This window comes from Bombina bombina, chromosome 2, assembly GCF_027579735.1.
Source record: "Bombina bombina isolate aBomBom1 chromosome 2, aBomBom1.pri, whole genome shotgun sequence".
NCBI lineage: Eukaryota > Metazoa > Chordata > Amphibia > Anura > Bombinatoridae > Bombina > Bombina bombina.
This window is the reverse complement of record NC_069500.1, coordinates 1,355,948,907-1,355,966,474: the sequence shown is the minus strand read 5'-3', so window position 1 is coordinate 1,355,966,474 and position 17,568 is coordinate 1,355,948,907. Positions and strand designations below refer to the sequence as shown.

At 36.5% G+C, this 17,568-nt stretch overlaps 1 protein-coding gene across 2 annotated transcripts in view; it reads right to left on the bottom strand.

Moving 5' to 3' along the window:
• Positions 1-3,140: 3,140 nt before the first annotated feature.
• ST3GAL5 (ST3 beta-galactoside alpha-2,3-sialyltransferase 5) overlaps positions 3,141-17,568 on the bottom strand; it is a 260,294-nt gene continuing 245,866 nt past the window's right edge. For both annotated transcript variants that reach the window (XM_053704269.1, XM_053704270.1), the window contains exon 7: positions 3,141-9,258. In XM_053704269.1, the coding sequence (XP_053560244.1) occupies positions 8,986-9,258 (273 nt within the window). In that variant the 3' untranslated portion in view covers positions 3,141-8,985. The remainder of the gene's footprint in view (positions 9,259-17,568) is intronic.

The window sequence follows — 17,568 nt, the reverse complement described above, 5'->3', positions numbered from 1 at the left end:
GGTGGCACTAGTTGGCAAGTGGGCCTGGCACACACGCTGGGAGGCAGGCAACTGCAATTAGATTACACTAGCTGACTGATGTTTCACAGTCAAAAAAGTTTTTTTTAAAAATATTTACAATACTGTTATAACAAATATGATTGGTGGCACTAGTTGGCAAGTGGGCCTGGCACACACGCTGGCAGGCAGGCAACTGCAATTCAATTGCACTAGCAGACTGATGATTCACAGTCAAAAAAGTTTTTATTTTAAATATTTACAATACTGTTATAACAAATATGATTGGCGGCTCTAGTTGGCAAGTGGGCCTGGCACACAATTGCACTAGCTGACTGATGTTTCACAGTCAAAAAAGTTTTTTTTTTAAAAATATTAATAATACTGTTATAACAAATATGATTGGTGGCACTAGTTGGCAAGTGGGCCTGGCACACACGCTGGCAGGCAGGCAACTGCAATTCAATTGCACTAGCAGACTGATGATTCACAGTCAAAAAAGTTTTTATTTTAAATATTTACACTACTGTTATAACAAATATGATTCGTGGCACTAGTTGGAAAGTGGGCCTGGCACACACACTGGCAGACAGGCAACTGCAATTAAATAACACTAGCAGACTGATGTAAAAGTTTTTTTTAAAAAAATTTACACTAATGTTACACCAGATATAAGTGGTGGAAAAAAGAGCTATTAATCACAGTATATGATGTGGGACTGACACACAGGCCTGATGGAAAATGAAATTAGATTACACTAGCAAAATGATGTAAAAGTTTTTTTTTTTAAATTTACACTAAAGTTAACCAGATATCAGTGGTGGCACAGAAGAATTAATCACAGTATATGATGTGAGCCTGACACACAGGCCTGATAGAAAATGAAATTAGATTACACTAGCAAAATGATGTAAAAGTTTTTTTTTTAAATTTAGACAAATGTTAAGCAGATATCAGTGGTGGCACTAATCACAGTATATGCTGTGAGCCTCACACACAGGCGGACAGGCAGGCAAATGCAAATAAAATTACAAAAAAAAAAAAAAAACACTGAAGTTCTAGCCCTAAAAAGGGCTTTTTGGGCTGAAGTTCTAGCCCTAAAAAGGGCTTTTTGGGGTGCTGTCCTTACAGCAGAGATTAGATGAGTCCTTCAGGACTGTAGTGGACACTAAATACACTAGCCTAGCTATCTATTTCCAGATAATATCAGCAGCAGCAGCAGCAGCAGCACTAAACCTCCTCTTACTAAGAATGCAGGATCGTAATGAATCTAAAATGGCTGCTGCCCAGGAGCTGGGAGGGTCTGTGAGCGAGTGTCTGCTGCTGATTGGCTGAAATGTGTCTGCAGACTGTGAGATACAGGGTCAAAGTTTCCTCAATGATGACGAATAGGGGGCGGATTGAACATCGCATATGTTCGCCCGCCGTGGCGAACGCGAACAAGTTAAGATCGCCGGGAACTGTTCTCCGGCGAACAGTTCGCAACATCACTAGTTTCCAATGCATTGCTTATACCTTCCTGTATCAATTTAGGTGGATATCCTCTCTTTATGAACGCACTCCCAATCTCACTAAGCCTCTCGCATGCCAGACTTTCATCCGATACTATACGCCTTACACGTAAAAACTGACTCTTTGGCAAGGACCAAGTGAGAGTGGGGGGATGTGCACTGTTGTAATGTAATAAGTTGTTACAGTCTGTTTCCTTTCTGTACAGATCCACTGATAGACTATTCCCAGATCTATGCACTTTGGTATCTAAAAAATTAATACTCTCTTCACTATGGACAAGTTTGAACTTAATATTCAGAGTAGCATTATTCAAATCCTCAAAAAACTTCTCCAGGGTTCCAATGTCGCCCAACCACAGTCCGAACACATCGTCAATATAGCTCCACCATGTGGCGCCATATTTAATAAATAAAGGGTGGCTATATACCACATGCTCTTCAAACACATTCATAAAAATGTTCGCATATGTGGGGGCGACATTGGAACCCATGGCTGTGCCCTGGAGTTGTAAAAAATGTGTTATGGAGGGGTGCGGTGGTGTCCATTACTCTTTGAGTAACTCATATGTATCTAGAGTGCCTGATCAGAGAAAACAATATTGTTGTAATCATAGAGGTAAAAGGTATGTTAATATAACTATGTTGGTTATGCAAAACAGGGGAATAGGTAATAAAGGGATTATCTATCTTTTTAAACAATAACAAATTTTCCTTTTATCAAATGGACTTCGAAAAGATTGGGAAACCACTGGTCAAAAAAATAAACAAATAAGAAAAATAAACAAAACACAGCAGAGTTATGAAAATGAAAGAGCATTATAAAAATGTTCTCCCTTTTAACGTGTGTCTAATAATCCCTTTAACCTGCTAGAGTGTATTAGTTGGTTTGCAAATATTTGAAATAGCTGTTTTTTTCTGTTGAACCTATGCTAAAAAAAAACAGGCTAAAAAAAAGCTATGTAAACAAAATACATGTGTAGAAATAAGCCTTGGGTTAGGGTGTGTTCATAAATCAGCTATAAATACACTGAACTTTTCTTATCTGCTGCTTGCCTCAGTACACCATCCCTTTAATAATGATTTCGCACATTAAACTCCAAGATCAGTTCCAGGAGATTGTGATTGACTAACAAGCTTGTGTATGATGTGTATACACCAATCAACTCCTCCATATGTTCCAAGATCAGTTCCAGGAGATGGTGATTGGCTAACAAGCTTGTGTATGATGTGTATGCACCAATTAACTTCTGCATATGTTCCAAGATCAGTTCCAGGAGATGGTGATTGGCTAACAAGCTTGTGCATGATGTGCGTACACCAATCAACTCCTCCATATGTTCCAAGATCAGTTCCAGGAGATGGTGATTGGCTAACAAGCTTGTGCATGATGTGTATACACCAATCAACTTCTCCATATGTTCCAAGATCAGTTCCAGGTGATGGTGATTGGCTAACAAGCTTGTGCATGATGTGTATACACCAATCAACTCCTCCATATGTTCCAAGATCAGTTCCAGGAGATGGTGATTGGCTAACAAGCTTGTGCATGATGTGTATACACCAATTAACTTCTCCATATGCTCCAAGATCAGCTTTGGAAAGAGAATCAATAAAGATACATAGGCAATAGACTTTCAATAATAATTCATTTTTAATGCCCGTTACATAAAATCATTTTACACCACTGAAGTGTTTACATCCTTATACATTTGTGTTCACTGAAATCAATAAAAATAAAATGTATTTACTTATAAATCAGAGTGTCACGTTAGAGGCATTTTTGGTTTCACACACATCATATTTACATAAAACACGCTTACATATAAACAATTTATTTTGCTGCGATCACGCACAATTGTTTTAAAGGCACCAACTGGTGTCAACCTATAATGATGCACTTCTGGAGCAATACTGGAACAAAATACATACAAATCCATTGCCTGCAATAGACTTGACATAAAACCCTTTCTAAATATACAGAAAAATACACAGCATACACAGATCTATTTAATAACAAATTGCTGCAGAGTGAGCTATAATTATTGCACATTTTTGTCTGAAAAAGGCACAAATTTAAGCACATTTTCCCCATTATTTATTAATTAAAGGGACACTTAACCCAAATTGTTTCTTCCATGATTCAGATAGAGCAGGACATTTTAAACACTTTCTAATTGACTCCTATTATAATTTTTCTTCATTCTCTTGCAATCTTTATCTAAAAAACACCCTGGATAGTGCTTGCTTATTGGTGGCTACATGTAGCCACCAATAAGCAAGCACAACCCCGGTTCTGAACCAAAAATGGACCGGCTCCTAAGCTGTACATAGCTGCTTTTTAAATAAAGATAGCAAGAGAATGAAGAAAAAATGATAACAGGAGTAAATTATAAAGTTGCTTAAAATTGCTGCTCTATTTGAATCATGAAAGAAAACAATTGTGTTTGGTGTCCCTTTAACTAAATGAACAAATACAAAGTTTGTTGATTTGTTTATTTACGTTGACAACAAATAAATAACTTAATATTTATATTTGTTTAGTTAATGAACATGAAACGTCATATAGGAGACAGATGAATTCTAAGATAAGCTTTACAGCTGAAATAGAATCTCTACTTTTGACCCACTTGGCATTGCGCAAACTATAATGCACAATGAGATATTGAACGTTGTTAGATAAAATGCATTTTAACAAAAGTGAAAGTATTACCCAATTAATTTTTTAAAGCACCTGACACATAAGAGCATGCCCTATATTCAATAGGAATCGGTACAAGCGAACCTATGGCACTTGTATTACAAGTCGCAGTTACATGCAATCCGAAATACCACTTTCCCATTTAGCGCTTTAAAAAACGGATTATTATCATTTGCAATTGTAATTTCAAGAACATGGAAGGTTAGAATAAATAGCAGAATTTTTGTGCTCCATCTGCCTAGTGCGCTGGCTTTCAAACCTGTCCTCAGGCCTTGCTAACAGGCCACTTTTTGTAGATATCTGAACTGGAGCACAGGTGAAATAATCAGCTCATTAGTAAACATGGTAATTGTACCTGTTCCCCCAAGGTAACCCTGAAAATCTGGCCTGTTGGGGAGGCCTGAGGGCAGGTTTGGAAACCAGTGGGCTAGTGTTTGTGCGTTATCTGTCATTACCTCAAGTGCTGGCACTCACAGAAATCTTGTATCTAAGGAAAAGAACACACCTGCCCTATATGAATACTGTAGCTTGTATTATACCTCTGCGTTGCATATTAACCATGGACTTATGATAGTGGTATGGATTGCGCTCTAGTGATGTTAACGCTCCACTTGTAATCTGGCCCTTAGTTTGTTGTTCTGGCTTGCTTTGTTTATATGCCTATTCTGCTTTGAGTTAAAAAGAACATACAAGTGAGTGAGAGGACCTCTGACTGGCACTGATTGGTGGGTGCATTCTGTGCACTAGTTTAAAGAAACCGTAAAGTGAAAATTAAACTTATAAATTACATTATCGTAATCATCAAATAACTTTCCAATTTATTTATATTAGCAAATTTGCTTTGCTCTTTTTGTATCCTTTGTTGAAGAGTAAACCTAGGTAGGATCATAAGTGCTCAGGAAAGTGCACCTGTCTTTAGAACCCTATGGAAGCAGTGTTTGGAAACACTGTTTGTAGTAGTGTTATAAATTGTTGCGAATACTGCTGCCATACGATTTTAAAGACACGTGCTGGCTCCTGGGCTCCGATGAGCTTATTTAGATTAACTTTTCAACAAAGGATAGCAACAGAACAAAGCAAACGTGCTAATATAAATGCATTTAAAAAAATCTTTAAAACGGCATGTTCTATCAAACCATCAACGTTTGAAGTGATTTCCACCTACCTACAAAACATACAATACGAGGACGTTGTTTTTTGTACAAATGATGGTCTAATTGTCATCAATAAAGTGACACAACTGTGCGCTTATGCTTGGATATAAATAACAAAATACCAGGTGGGTAGTGCTCTCCTCACTTCCACGACAGCCATAGCTCCAGATCTAGTATTAAAAAGCTTTGCAAAAACAAAAATCTTACAATTGACTAGTAGTGACTTTCATGCCTTTTAAAGGGATATGGAACACAAACATTGTCTTTTGTGATTTAGGCAGAACATACCAATTTATAAAAGTTTCCAATATACTTCTATTATATATGATATTCAGGGGTCAGCAATCTTGGCTGTCCAGATGTTTTGGAACTACATTTCCCATGACGCTAAGACATTCTTTAGGCTGTCTGAGCATCATGGGAAATGTAGTTCCAAAACATCAGGAGAGCCAAAGTTGCTGACCCCTGATGATATTCTGTGTTGAAGAGATACCTAGGTAGATATCTGGAACACTACATAGCAGGAAATGGTGCTGCCATCTAGTGTTCTTGCAAATGGATAGCATTCTTGCAAAACTGCTGACATTAAGTGCTCCAGAAATTGTCCAGCTCCTAAGCATACGTCCTTGGATTTTAACACAAGATACCAAGAGAATAAAGAAAAAAACTATAATAGAAGTAAATTAGAAAGTTGGGTTTCATGTCTCTAAGTGATTTCTAAACTATCTACTTTACGCTCCCTATTGGTCAACCTGGCTGCATCCATTGTGTCAGCTGCAGTAGAGACTGAGGGTCTGAGCTGCAGAAAACACATAGTTAAAGTTAACATTCTACTGGGTAGTTTTAAAGTTACCATAAACTGCTTTTATACAAACAAAATCAGTAGTTTTCAGCCTTTTTTCATTGTGAAACCCTTTGTACGATTAACATTCAAGTGACATCCTTGCTTTTCTATACACGTGTGATACATACACATTTAGATAGGCATTAGTATTACACAGTGCATCACTGTCTTTATATATAAGTATGATAATGCTACCCCCCCAACAAACTTCAACCCTAATTATCTGTAATACAGACAGCTGTGAGCTGTGACACCACATGTTATCAAGATACGCTTGTTAAAGGGACATTAAAACGATCCATTACGTACATCACTTTAATATTCCTGGGGGCACCCAGCACAGGGAAGTATTTAATATACTTGGTTCCATTCATGTAGATTTTAAATGAAACGTACCCTGTTCTAGCAACTTCCAGACTGCTGCCAGCTGTGACGCGTCTAATAATAAATTGCATGTACTACAGAATCTGAAGGTAGTATCTGCAACCTATTGTTTAGATGAAAAAAAAAAGCTCTATTGGGGAATCATTTGCTGTTATGTAATATTAAGCACTTTTCCCCTTTTCTTACAATTGCAGTAAAGCCATTTTGGAGTGTGCAGTCATTGACAATAATGGAACAGGTACAAAATCTCATTGGTTGCTGCATCTGCATCCAAGTTTTTTTTTTTGGGGGGGGGGGAGTTGAGGGTCTGGGGAAAGGCTGGAGACAGTAATGCTTTTCTTCAAATCTATTGAATATAATGCAAAGCTGCCTTAAAGGGACACTGAACCCAATTTTTTTCTTTTGTGATTCAGATAGAGCATGCAATTTTAAGCAACTTTCTAATTTATTCCTATTATCAATTTTTCTTCGTTCTCTTGCTATCTTTATTTGGAAAAGACGTCATCTATGCTAAAGAGCCAGCCAATTTTTGGTTCAGAACCTGGACAGCAATTGTCTATTGGTGGGTGAATTTATCCACCAATCAGCAAGAACAACCCAGGTTGTTCACCAAAAAAGGGCCGGCATTTACGCTTACATTCTTGCTTTTCAAATAAAGATACCAAGAGAAAGAAGAAAATTTGATAATAGGAGTAAATTAGAAAGTTTCTTATAGTTTCTAATTAAATAGAACCAACTTTTACTTAAGATTTTCATGCAAAAATATTTAAATTGTTGCACTTTCATATGTATAATTTTAAAAATAATATCCCTTTAGCTCTGAATGGCCCCCACCCCATGACTTTATATATATATTATATATAATAAATTGTAGTACACAGAGAGTGCTTACAGCCACAGGTTAGAGGCAGGGGCTCTATGTCCCTTTAATGTATACAAATTGCTGAAAGAAATAAGATAAAGTTCAGACACTTAAAGGGACAGCCTACTCCAAAATTGTTATTGCTTAAAAAGATAGATAACACCTTTACTACCCATTCCCTAGCTTTGCTAAACCAACATTGTTATATTAATATACGTTATAACCTTTAAACATTTAAATGTCTGGCTGTTTCTAAGCTCCTGCAGGCTGCCTTTATATTAGGGCATTTTTAAGGCTTTTTACAGAAAGACACCGCTCATTCATTTTGTGTCATATAGATAACACTGGGCTCTCTCCCATGGAGTTATTCATGAGTCTGCACTCATTGTCTAAAATGCAAGTCTGTAAATAGAATTGAAATAAGGAGGCAGTGTGAAAAGGCTTAAATACAAGGTAATCAAAGGTAATAACTGTGTTAGTTATGCAAAACTGGGGAATGGGTAATAAAGGGATTATATATTTTTTCAAACAATAAAAACTTTGAAGTAGACTCTTGTGAAAATGAGCACTTGGGAATGTGTTAACTTCAAATGTTTATAGAGTACAACCCCTGAGTTGCTGTATTGAGATGTATGTGTATGTGTATATATATATATAGTATATATATACACATACACACACACACTTTTATAGTCAATAGGGGGCACTATGATTTATTTTAATGACTAGCGCAATTAAAAAAACACAACAAATAAGACCAGGACGAAAGTCAAGTCTATAAAATAAATAGTAATATTTAAGATCATGCACAAACAAATGATGCAATCTTTTACTCAAACAGCAGCTTTTCATTATAAAACTAATAGACCAGAAGTGATGTATTAACTTTCACATGCATTTAACCCTCTGATTTCCCACAACAAAGAAGCAATGAGAAAATGAGAAATATTAACAAGAACAGAAGATACATAAAACCACAGGTCTATTGTGTGGTTTTAACTCAACTGCTTCTGAAAGCAATGCATTGTGGGTTAGCAGTATCTGAGCAACACATAGGCACATTGGTTAATAGCTATTGTGCTTTAGCAGTTTCAACCACAAACACAAAAAACCCATAGATGACTGTGAATTAAATGACAGCAATACTTAGTATTTCAACATTACCATTTGTCAAAAGTCTCTGTGAATTCAAGTCATATTTGTATAGAAATAGGAAGGGCTTGTATTGACAAAGAATAAATTCCTTTTCTGTTTTTGAACAAAAATATACATATATATTGTTCTCCAGTGGGGCAATAAGATAGCTGAAATATATAGTCATATATTTACTATAAAATTCCTGATTATTTCCAGCCTTCTACTAATGAAGTTCCTTGCTTGAAATTACAGCTGTGGATTTTTTTTTCACAGTTTGAAGATGACAGTTATTGCTGCTTAAGATAGGAAGAAACAGATATTCATTTTGAAGGATTCTCGCTTTATGAATCGTGCAAAGATGCGATTCCCATTTTGTAAGTCCAGAACAGTCTTTATATTCAGATTTCCTGCTGTATTGGATCACAGAATGCACAATGTATCCCTCCACTAAGGTCCTTGACAATGTCTTCCTTAACCAGAGTCTGAAGGAATTTTTTTTCTTTAGTGATATCATGCATGGGTTGTCTTTTCATTGCCCGCATGCAATAGTTATCATAGTAGTGCAAGGGGGTATCCAGTTGACTGAGGTCATATCCAAAACCTGCAAGGCTGACTTCATCACATAGGTGGGTTGCTAGGACAACCGCCATAACACCAATAGTGGGAACATTCTGAAGAAAAAAACAACAGGTATGAAAATGACTTCAAATACAGTAAAAAGCATATTACTGACATTTTCAGCCACGTGTTTTTGTAAACCCTTTTTATCTAGTAAACAAGATTACAATTACATAGAAACATACAGTTTGACATCAGATGACAACCAAAGTCTACCCATAGTATCTATAAAGTATAAGTTTAAAGGGATACTAAACCCAAATTTTTTCTTTCATGATTCAGATAGAGCATGCAATTTTAAGTTTGCGCTTGAGGATTGTTGGCTAAATGTAAGCCACAATTCAGCAAGCACTATCCAGGGTGCTGAACCAAAAATGGGCCAGCTCCTTACCTTAGATACCTGCTTTTTCAAATAAAGATAGCAAGAGAATGAAGAAAATTGATAATAGGAGTAAATTAGAAAGTTGCTTAAAATGGCTTGCTCTATCTGAATCATGAAAGAAAGAAAATGGGTTTAGTATCCCTTTAAAAGGACAGTATACTTGAACATTATTTTGTTTAAAGAGATAGATAATCCCTTTATTACCCATTCCCCAGTTTTGCATAACCAACACATTTATATTAATATATTTTTACCTATGTGATTACCTTGTATATAAGCCTCTGCAGACTGTCCCCTTATCTCAGTCCTTTTGACAGACTTGCATTTTAGCCAATCAGTCAAGACTCATAAATAACTCTGCAGGAGTTAGCACACTGTTATCAACATGACACGCATTAAATACAAGTGTATAACTGTGAAAAACTCTCAAAATGAACTGCATGCCCTATCTGAATCATGAAAATTAAAATTTTGACTTGACTGTATTATTTATTTGTTTGTAGGACAGCCGTATGCTTATTCCAGGCATTCTTGGTTTCTATTATATCACCCATATCCCTTCTCTCCTCTAACCCATACGTTTTTAAGTAATTGAGTTTTTCTTTGTAATTTTTTTTTTTTTTACCATATACCATACATTCGATAAATTCTTCAGTTTGGTCTACCAAATGAGCAAATTCAGCAGTGTCATGAAAAGGTATCTGACAAAATTAATTTTCTTTTATGATGGCAACAGTCCATGGGATAACACATGTGGGATTACACTCCAGTTCACTAGGAGGGGGCAAAAAAACACTATATTCCAGAACTTTATTCCCTCCCACTTTTCCATAGTCCCTCAGTCATACATATGGAGGGAAATAGAAAAGCAGGAAAGACAAAGTGGGGCAAATGAAGTTAAAAAACTACTGCTAACAAATGTGTAAAGAAAGAGAGTGGCTCATGGTTACCATCATGAACAAATGAATTTATCAGGTTGGCATACATTTTGTTTTCTTTCATAAGATGGTTATGATGAGTTGATGAGACATCACATGTAGGATCCTATATACAAGCAGCGAAGGCCATACAACTACCATGAAATAGGGGGGACGACAACAGTAAGGCATGTATGTTGCTGATCAAGCACTGCGGGTCACAGAACTTCCCTGCCACAGCAGCATCTGAAGACAGCATACTTGTTGTAGTAGAATCTTGTATAAGTATGTAATGAAGACCAAATAGCGACCATACAGATCTTGTCTACAGAAGCCTCATTCCTGAAGGCCTAAGAAGTGGCAACTGGTCTAGAGCAGTGTTTTTCAACCAGTGTGCCGTGGCACACTAGTGTGCCGTGAGAGATCCTCAGGTGTGCCGTGGCAGACTGACAACAGTGAGACATATTTTTTAAATTTTGCTTGTTTTTTATTCTGGGCCATTTTTTTATTTTGAGTGAGATGATGACTGAGGGTAACAGCGCAGCGGCAGCTCGCTTCCCCGACCCGTGTTCACACTTGGAAGGAACCCCCACCCACCACAACACGTGTCTAGTGCCGGCTCTACACGCCGCGACACTTCAATTCCCCATGCATGCTGGCGCAGCTTTGCTCCTCCTCCAGAACAGTTCCAGCCAGTGGGGATGGGCCCTCTTTCAAATTTTGAAATATTGGGAGGTATGTAACAGGCTCATCAAGCAACATTTACAACCATGACATATTGACATTCATTCACAGACAATCATTATGATTGTTTGTGAATGAATGTCAATATGTTGTGTATAGATTGTAGGAGATGGCATGACAGCAAAGTACAGTGTGTGTGTGTATGTATATGTGTGTGTGTATATATATATATATATGTATATGTATATATATATATATATATATATATATATATATATAAACTTCAAACAGAGGCTGGACTCCCAAAGAACTTATGGTTAGAACTCATTAAATATGAGTAAACATTTGACACAGCACTTGCTGACTGGTATAGACACTATGCACAAAGCACTTCAGTTAAAAAATCACATAGAAAATGTATTGAATAAATGTTAAAATGTTCATACAGGAGCTGTGGAAACACAGACACTCACGGCAAGTTGAAAGACAGGGGAACAAGTGACGTCATCTGACGCGTTTCACGTCGGTTGGCGCTTTCTCAAAGATAGTTTGGGAAGTGACCATACAGGGATTAAATAGCCGTTACTAACTGCGATCACTCCCACAAACCAGTTGACGTGGTATTGTTGTTATAACGAATAAGGATATGTTCGAGCCAGGTAATGACAGCTCACAGGTCACAATGTTTGTAGCGGTCAGACAAAGTCTGAGGCATATTCAAATAGAACATTGTCGACACTCTGCAACTTCAATACCATACACAAACAGAAAAACGAGACATATACAGCCAGTTATACTCAGTGTGTACACTTAAGAAACACCGCTAGTGATGAAAAAGTACAAAAGCCTTAGATAAATACAAAAACATTTGATAGAAACAAAAACTGGTACAACTTAGCCATTATTAAAAATGGATACATAGTAATATTAAAGGAAGGATTCAACAGTCAAAGAGGGAAGAAACTGTAACATTTATGTAATAAGACACAGAAACATAAAATAAAAAGGGCAATGAAAAAATAAGTAAAAAAGCACAGTTTGTTCATGTGAGGAGAGATATGTTTACACGTTACCATACTCAGACAAGTCAAATAATGATATATACATTTTGTTGGCTAGCAAAAAGCTGCAAGGCAAACAGGGTCATAATCTGACTATAGATTTAAAATCGTCATTTAGTGGATTCAGTCCCTTTCAAAACCACAGAGATTCATATTCCCTGTTGTATATTTGCATATTACTTAAATACTTTTATTTCGGTGTATGCTTGTTAATTCATCTATACTCTTTAAGTTAATATTTACAAAATCCTATCTTGTGTGGGTAAGACTCAAAACCTATATCATAATGAGTCTGATTTACAGACTATTTCTTTCACAATAGTTATGTGTCAACCTGTCAAAAATAGTATATAGCATAAGGTGATGATCTAGAGTGTCCATTAGTTTTTTCTCTATCTGAAACATTTATGGATCATTTATCATTGAGCCCAACCAGACTACGCCTCAACAAGCTATATACCCTGATATAAATCTAAATCCCACATTAGGTTAATACCTTTAGGTTCTTTCATTTCTAGCCTAAAAATCTATTGTACTTCGACATCAAGCAATTTTTTATATCTGTTTCCTCCTCTCTTATTTGCAGGAATATAGTCAATGGCTTGGAACTTTAGGGCTTTTTTATTCTCTGGGTGCAAGTTAAAATGTTTGGCTATTGGGGTTTTTGGAGGATCCCTTTCAATTGATGTGAGATGCTCACATATTCTGTCTTTTAAATTTCTACTAGTGGAGCCTGTGTACTGCTTTCCACAGACCTCACATGTAATTACATAAATAACATATTTAGAACAACAGTCTAGTCTGTATTTTATGTTATGTATTAGATGTTGATGTAATTGTTTCTCCTGTTTTGCAGTGTGCGCACACATTGCAATGTCTGCCACACCGAAAAAATCCCTTTCTTGCCAACCATGTCTCTTTGGTTTTGGATTCAGAATTATAGACATAATTTATCAGACGGCTACCAATCGTGTATGCTTTTTTGGAGATGAACTTTATGCCCCTGTCCAAGATGACTTTGCAATCCTGGTCAAGGGTCAATATTTCAAGATTCCTATTTATTATATCTTTGATATTGCCAAACTGATTACTGTACTGGGTAATAAATTTTACATCTTCTGCCAATATATGTTTTTTTTTTTCTTTTTTTCTTATTCTTTAGCAGTTTATCTCTATTCATATCTCTAACCTGCTGTCTAAGTGACTGTAAAGTCTCTCTTTTATAGCCTCTTTGTTCCATTCTTTTAGTTAGATCTAGGGAATGTTATACATAAATATGACAAACATTCCCTAGCTCTAACTAAAAGAATAAGAAAAAAAGAAAAAACAAACATATATTGGCAGAAGATGTAAAATGTATTACCCAGTACAGTAATCAGTTTGGCAATATCAAAGATATAATAAATAGGAATCTTGAAATATTGACCCTTGACCAGGATTGCAAAGTCATCTTGGACAGGGGCATAAAGTTCATCTCCAAAAAAGCATACACGATTGGTAGCCGTCTGATAAATTATGTCTATATTTCTGAATCTAAAACCAAAGAGACATGGTTGGCAAGAAAGGGATTTTTTCGGTGTGGCAGACATTGCAATGTGTGCGCACACTGCAAAACAGGAGAAACAATTACATCAACATCTAATAAAAATGTACATAACATAAAATACAGATTAGACTGTTGTTCTAAGTATGTTAATTATGTAATTACATGTGAGGTCTGTGGAAAGCAGTACACAGGCTCCACTAGTAGAAATTTAAAAGACAGAATACGTGAGCATCTCACATCAATTGAAAGGGATCCTCCAAAAACCCCAATAGCCAAACATTTTAACTTGCACCCAGAGAATAAAAAAGCCCTAAAGTTCCAAGCCATTGACTATATTCCTGCAAATAAGAGAGGAGGAAACAGATATAAAAAATTGCTTGATGTCGAAGTACAATAGATTTTTAGGCTAGAAATGAAAGAACCTAAAGGTATTAACCTAATGTGGGATTTAGATTTATATCAGGGTATATAGCTTGTTGAGGCGTAGTCTGGTTGGGCTCAATGATAAATGATCCATAAATGTTTCAGATAGAGAAAAAACTAATGGACACTCTAGATCATCACCTTATGCTATATACTATTTTTGACAGGTTGACACATAACTATTGTGAAAGAAATAGTCTGTAAATCAGACTCATTATGATATAGGTTTTGAGTCTTACCCACACAAGATAGGATTTTGTAAATATTAACTTAAAGAGTATAGATGAATTAACAAGCATACACCGAAATAAAAGTATTTAAGTAATATGCAAATATACAACAGGGAATATGAATCTCTGTGGTTTTGAAAGTGACTGAATCCACTAAATGACGATTTTAAATCTATAGTCAGATTATGACCCTGTTTGCCTTGGAGCTTTTTGCTAGCCAACAAAATGTATTTATCATTATTTGACTTGTCTGAGTATGGTAACGTGTAAACATATCTCTCCTCACATGAACAAACTGTGCTTTTTTACTTATTTTTTCATTGCCCTTTTTATTTTATGTTTCTGTGTCTTATTACATAAATGTTACAGTTTCTTCCCTCTTTGACTGTTGAATCCTTCCTTTAATATTACTATGTATCCATTTTTAATAATGGCTAAGTTGTACCAGTTTTTGTTTCTATCAAATGTTTTTGTATTTATCTAAGGCTTTTGTACTTTTTCATCACTAGCGGTGTTTCTTAAGTGTACACACTGAGTATAACTGGCTGTATATGTCTCGTTTTTCTGTTTGTGTATAGTATTGAAGTTGCCGAGTGTGGACAATGTTCTATTTGAATATGCCTCACACTTTGTCTGACCGCTACAAACATTGTGACCTGTGAGCTGTCATTACCTGGCTCGAACATATCCTTACTCGTTATAACAACAATACCACGTCAACTGGTTTGTGGGCGTGATCGCAGTTAGTAACGGCTATTTAATCCCTGTATGGTCACTTCCCAAACTATCTTTGAGAGAGCGCCAACCGGCGTGAAACGCGTCAGTTGACGTCACTTGCTCCCCTGTCTTTCAACTTGCCGTGAGTGTCTGTGTTTGCACAGTTCCTGTATGAACATTTTAACATTTATTCAATAAATTTTCTATGTGATTTTTTAACTGAAGTGCTTTGTGCATAGTGTCTATACCAGTCAGCAAGTGCTGTGTCAAATGTTTACTCATATTTAATGAGTTCTAACCATAAGTTCTTTGGGAGTCCAGCCTCTGTTTGAAGTTTACTTATAGCAGCTCACTAACCCGATATCCTCCACGCTGAGTGCAGGAACTTCGAACCAGCAAGCTAGCTCTACGCTGTGTGGACGACGGCGATCGGCCTCCCAAGATAAGTGTCCTTTACCTTATTTACCCTAACTGTCTTTGTTATGTATATATATATATATATATATATATATATATATATATATATATATATATATATACTGTATTAGGCTACAATGTGTGATTTTGTAAAATTTTGGGATGGTGGTGTGCTGCAGGATTTTTTAATGTAAAAAAGTGTGCCACGGCAAAAAAAGGTTGAAAATCACTGCTCTAGAGGAATGAGTAATGCACTCAGGGTGAGTCTTTCCTGCAACCAGATATCATTTACGAATCATGGCCTTAAGCCAAAACGGCCAGGGTAACTGCCGTAGCTTTCTGACCCATACAAGTTCCAGAAAAATGAATGAACAAAAAAGAAGAAAGCTGAAATCCTTTGTGGCTTCAACATAGAATTTAAATTCTCTTACAACATCCAGGTTGTGAAGAAGTCGCTCCTTAGAATAGCAGGAACCACAATTTCTTGGTTGATAGTATCAATAGACACTACTTTAGAAAGAAAATAATAGCTAATTCAAAGAACATCTTTATCCTGATGAACAAGATAGAGTTGAACGCTCACAAACTCCCCTGGCTGAACAAACAGAAAGAGAACCTTACAGGGTAACAGATGAAGGTCTAAACCAGTGTTTCCCAAACCCAGTCCCCAGGACTCTTAACAGACCAGATATTCATTATATAATAACTAGAGCTCAGGTGAAATAATCAGCTCACCCATCAGTTGATTATTTCACCTGTGCTCTAGTAAAGAAATAATGAATATCTGGCCTGTTAAAGGTCCAGAGGACTGGAGATTGGAAACGCAGGTCTATACCATGCATGGGTTTAATTGAAGGGGCTTGAAGGACACTCAAAACTATATTAAAATTCCATGGAGGAGTAACTGGTCCAAAAAACAGTCATCCTGATAAAGGCCTGAACAAAGGTCTGGATTAAAATCCTGGAAATTTTCTTCTGATACCAGAAGGATAAGGCTGAAATCTTATCTTTAAGAGAACTAGCCGATAAGCCTTTCTCAGACCATATTGTAGAAAGTCTAGAACTGAAATTAATTCTAATGGAACACTAGGATAAAAAAACATTATCCAGACCTTGTAATATTTACTCTTGGTGACAGGCTTTCTAGCTTGAATCATGGCATCAATTACCTTATCAGTCAGACAAACCTCGTTGGTACAGCACTAGTTCGATTGAGATCATGATGAAAGAAAGGCCTTTGAAAAAAGAAGACCCTTTCTGAAAGGAAGCCACCAAGGCAGAGACAAGCAGGGCCAGTCCTAGCCATCGCGGGGCCCGAGGCAGGATGACAAAATGGGGCCCCCTGTCTCCCCAGCCCCATCCCCACCCACAACCCTGCCCCATTCCCACCACAACTCCACCCATTCTATCTGAAACCCCGCCCCCACTGTTTCAAAAATGAAAAACAGGAGAAAAACAATTTAAAGTGACAGTATACACTAATTTTCATATAAATGCATGTAATAGACACTACTATAAAGAAGAATATGCACGGATACTGATATAAAAATCCAGTATAAAGCGTTTTAAAAACTTACTTAAAAGCTCCCAGTTAGCACTGTTGATGAGGCTAGGCTGGGACACCCAGTGAAAGGGTTAATGTGATTAAGAAGGATAGGAGCGCCTAAGGAGACAGAAAATCATGCTGCTACTCAGTTAAGCCCCTCTGGAAAACACATATAAATACAGAAAGCAGAAGAAGCAGCGCTCATCAAGCACAGATATAAATAAGGGGAGATGCACAGTATGTAAAAAGTAAAAAATGTTTACACTTTAATTATACTAATTAAATCATACACACTGCATTTATGCCAATATAAAACTTCAGGGACGTCTCCCTTAAAATTAGCAAGCCACAATAAGTAAATATATATATATTTTTAATTATATCAGAATACGTAGATCTGGAAAGAACGTGGATATGATAAAAAGCAGAATCAAACAACT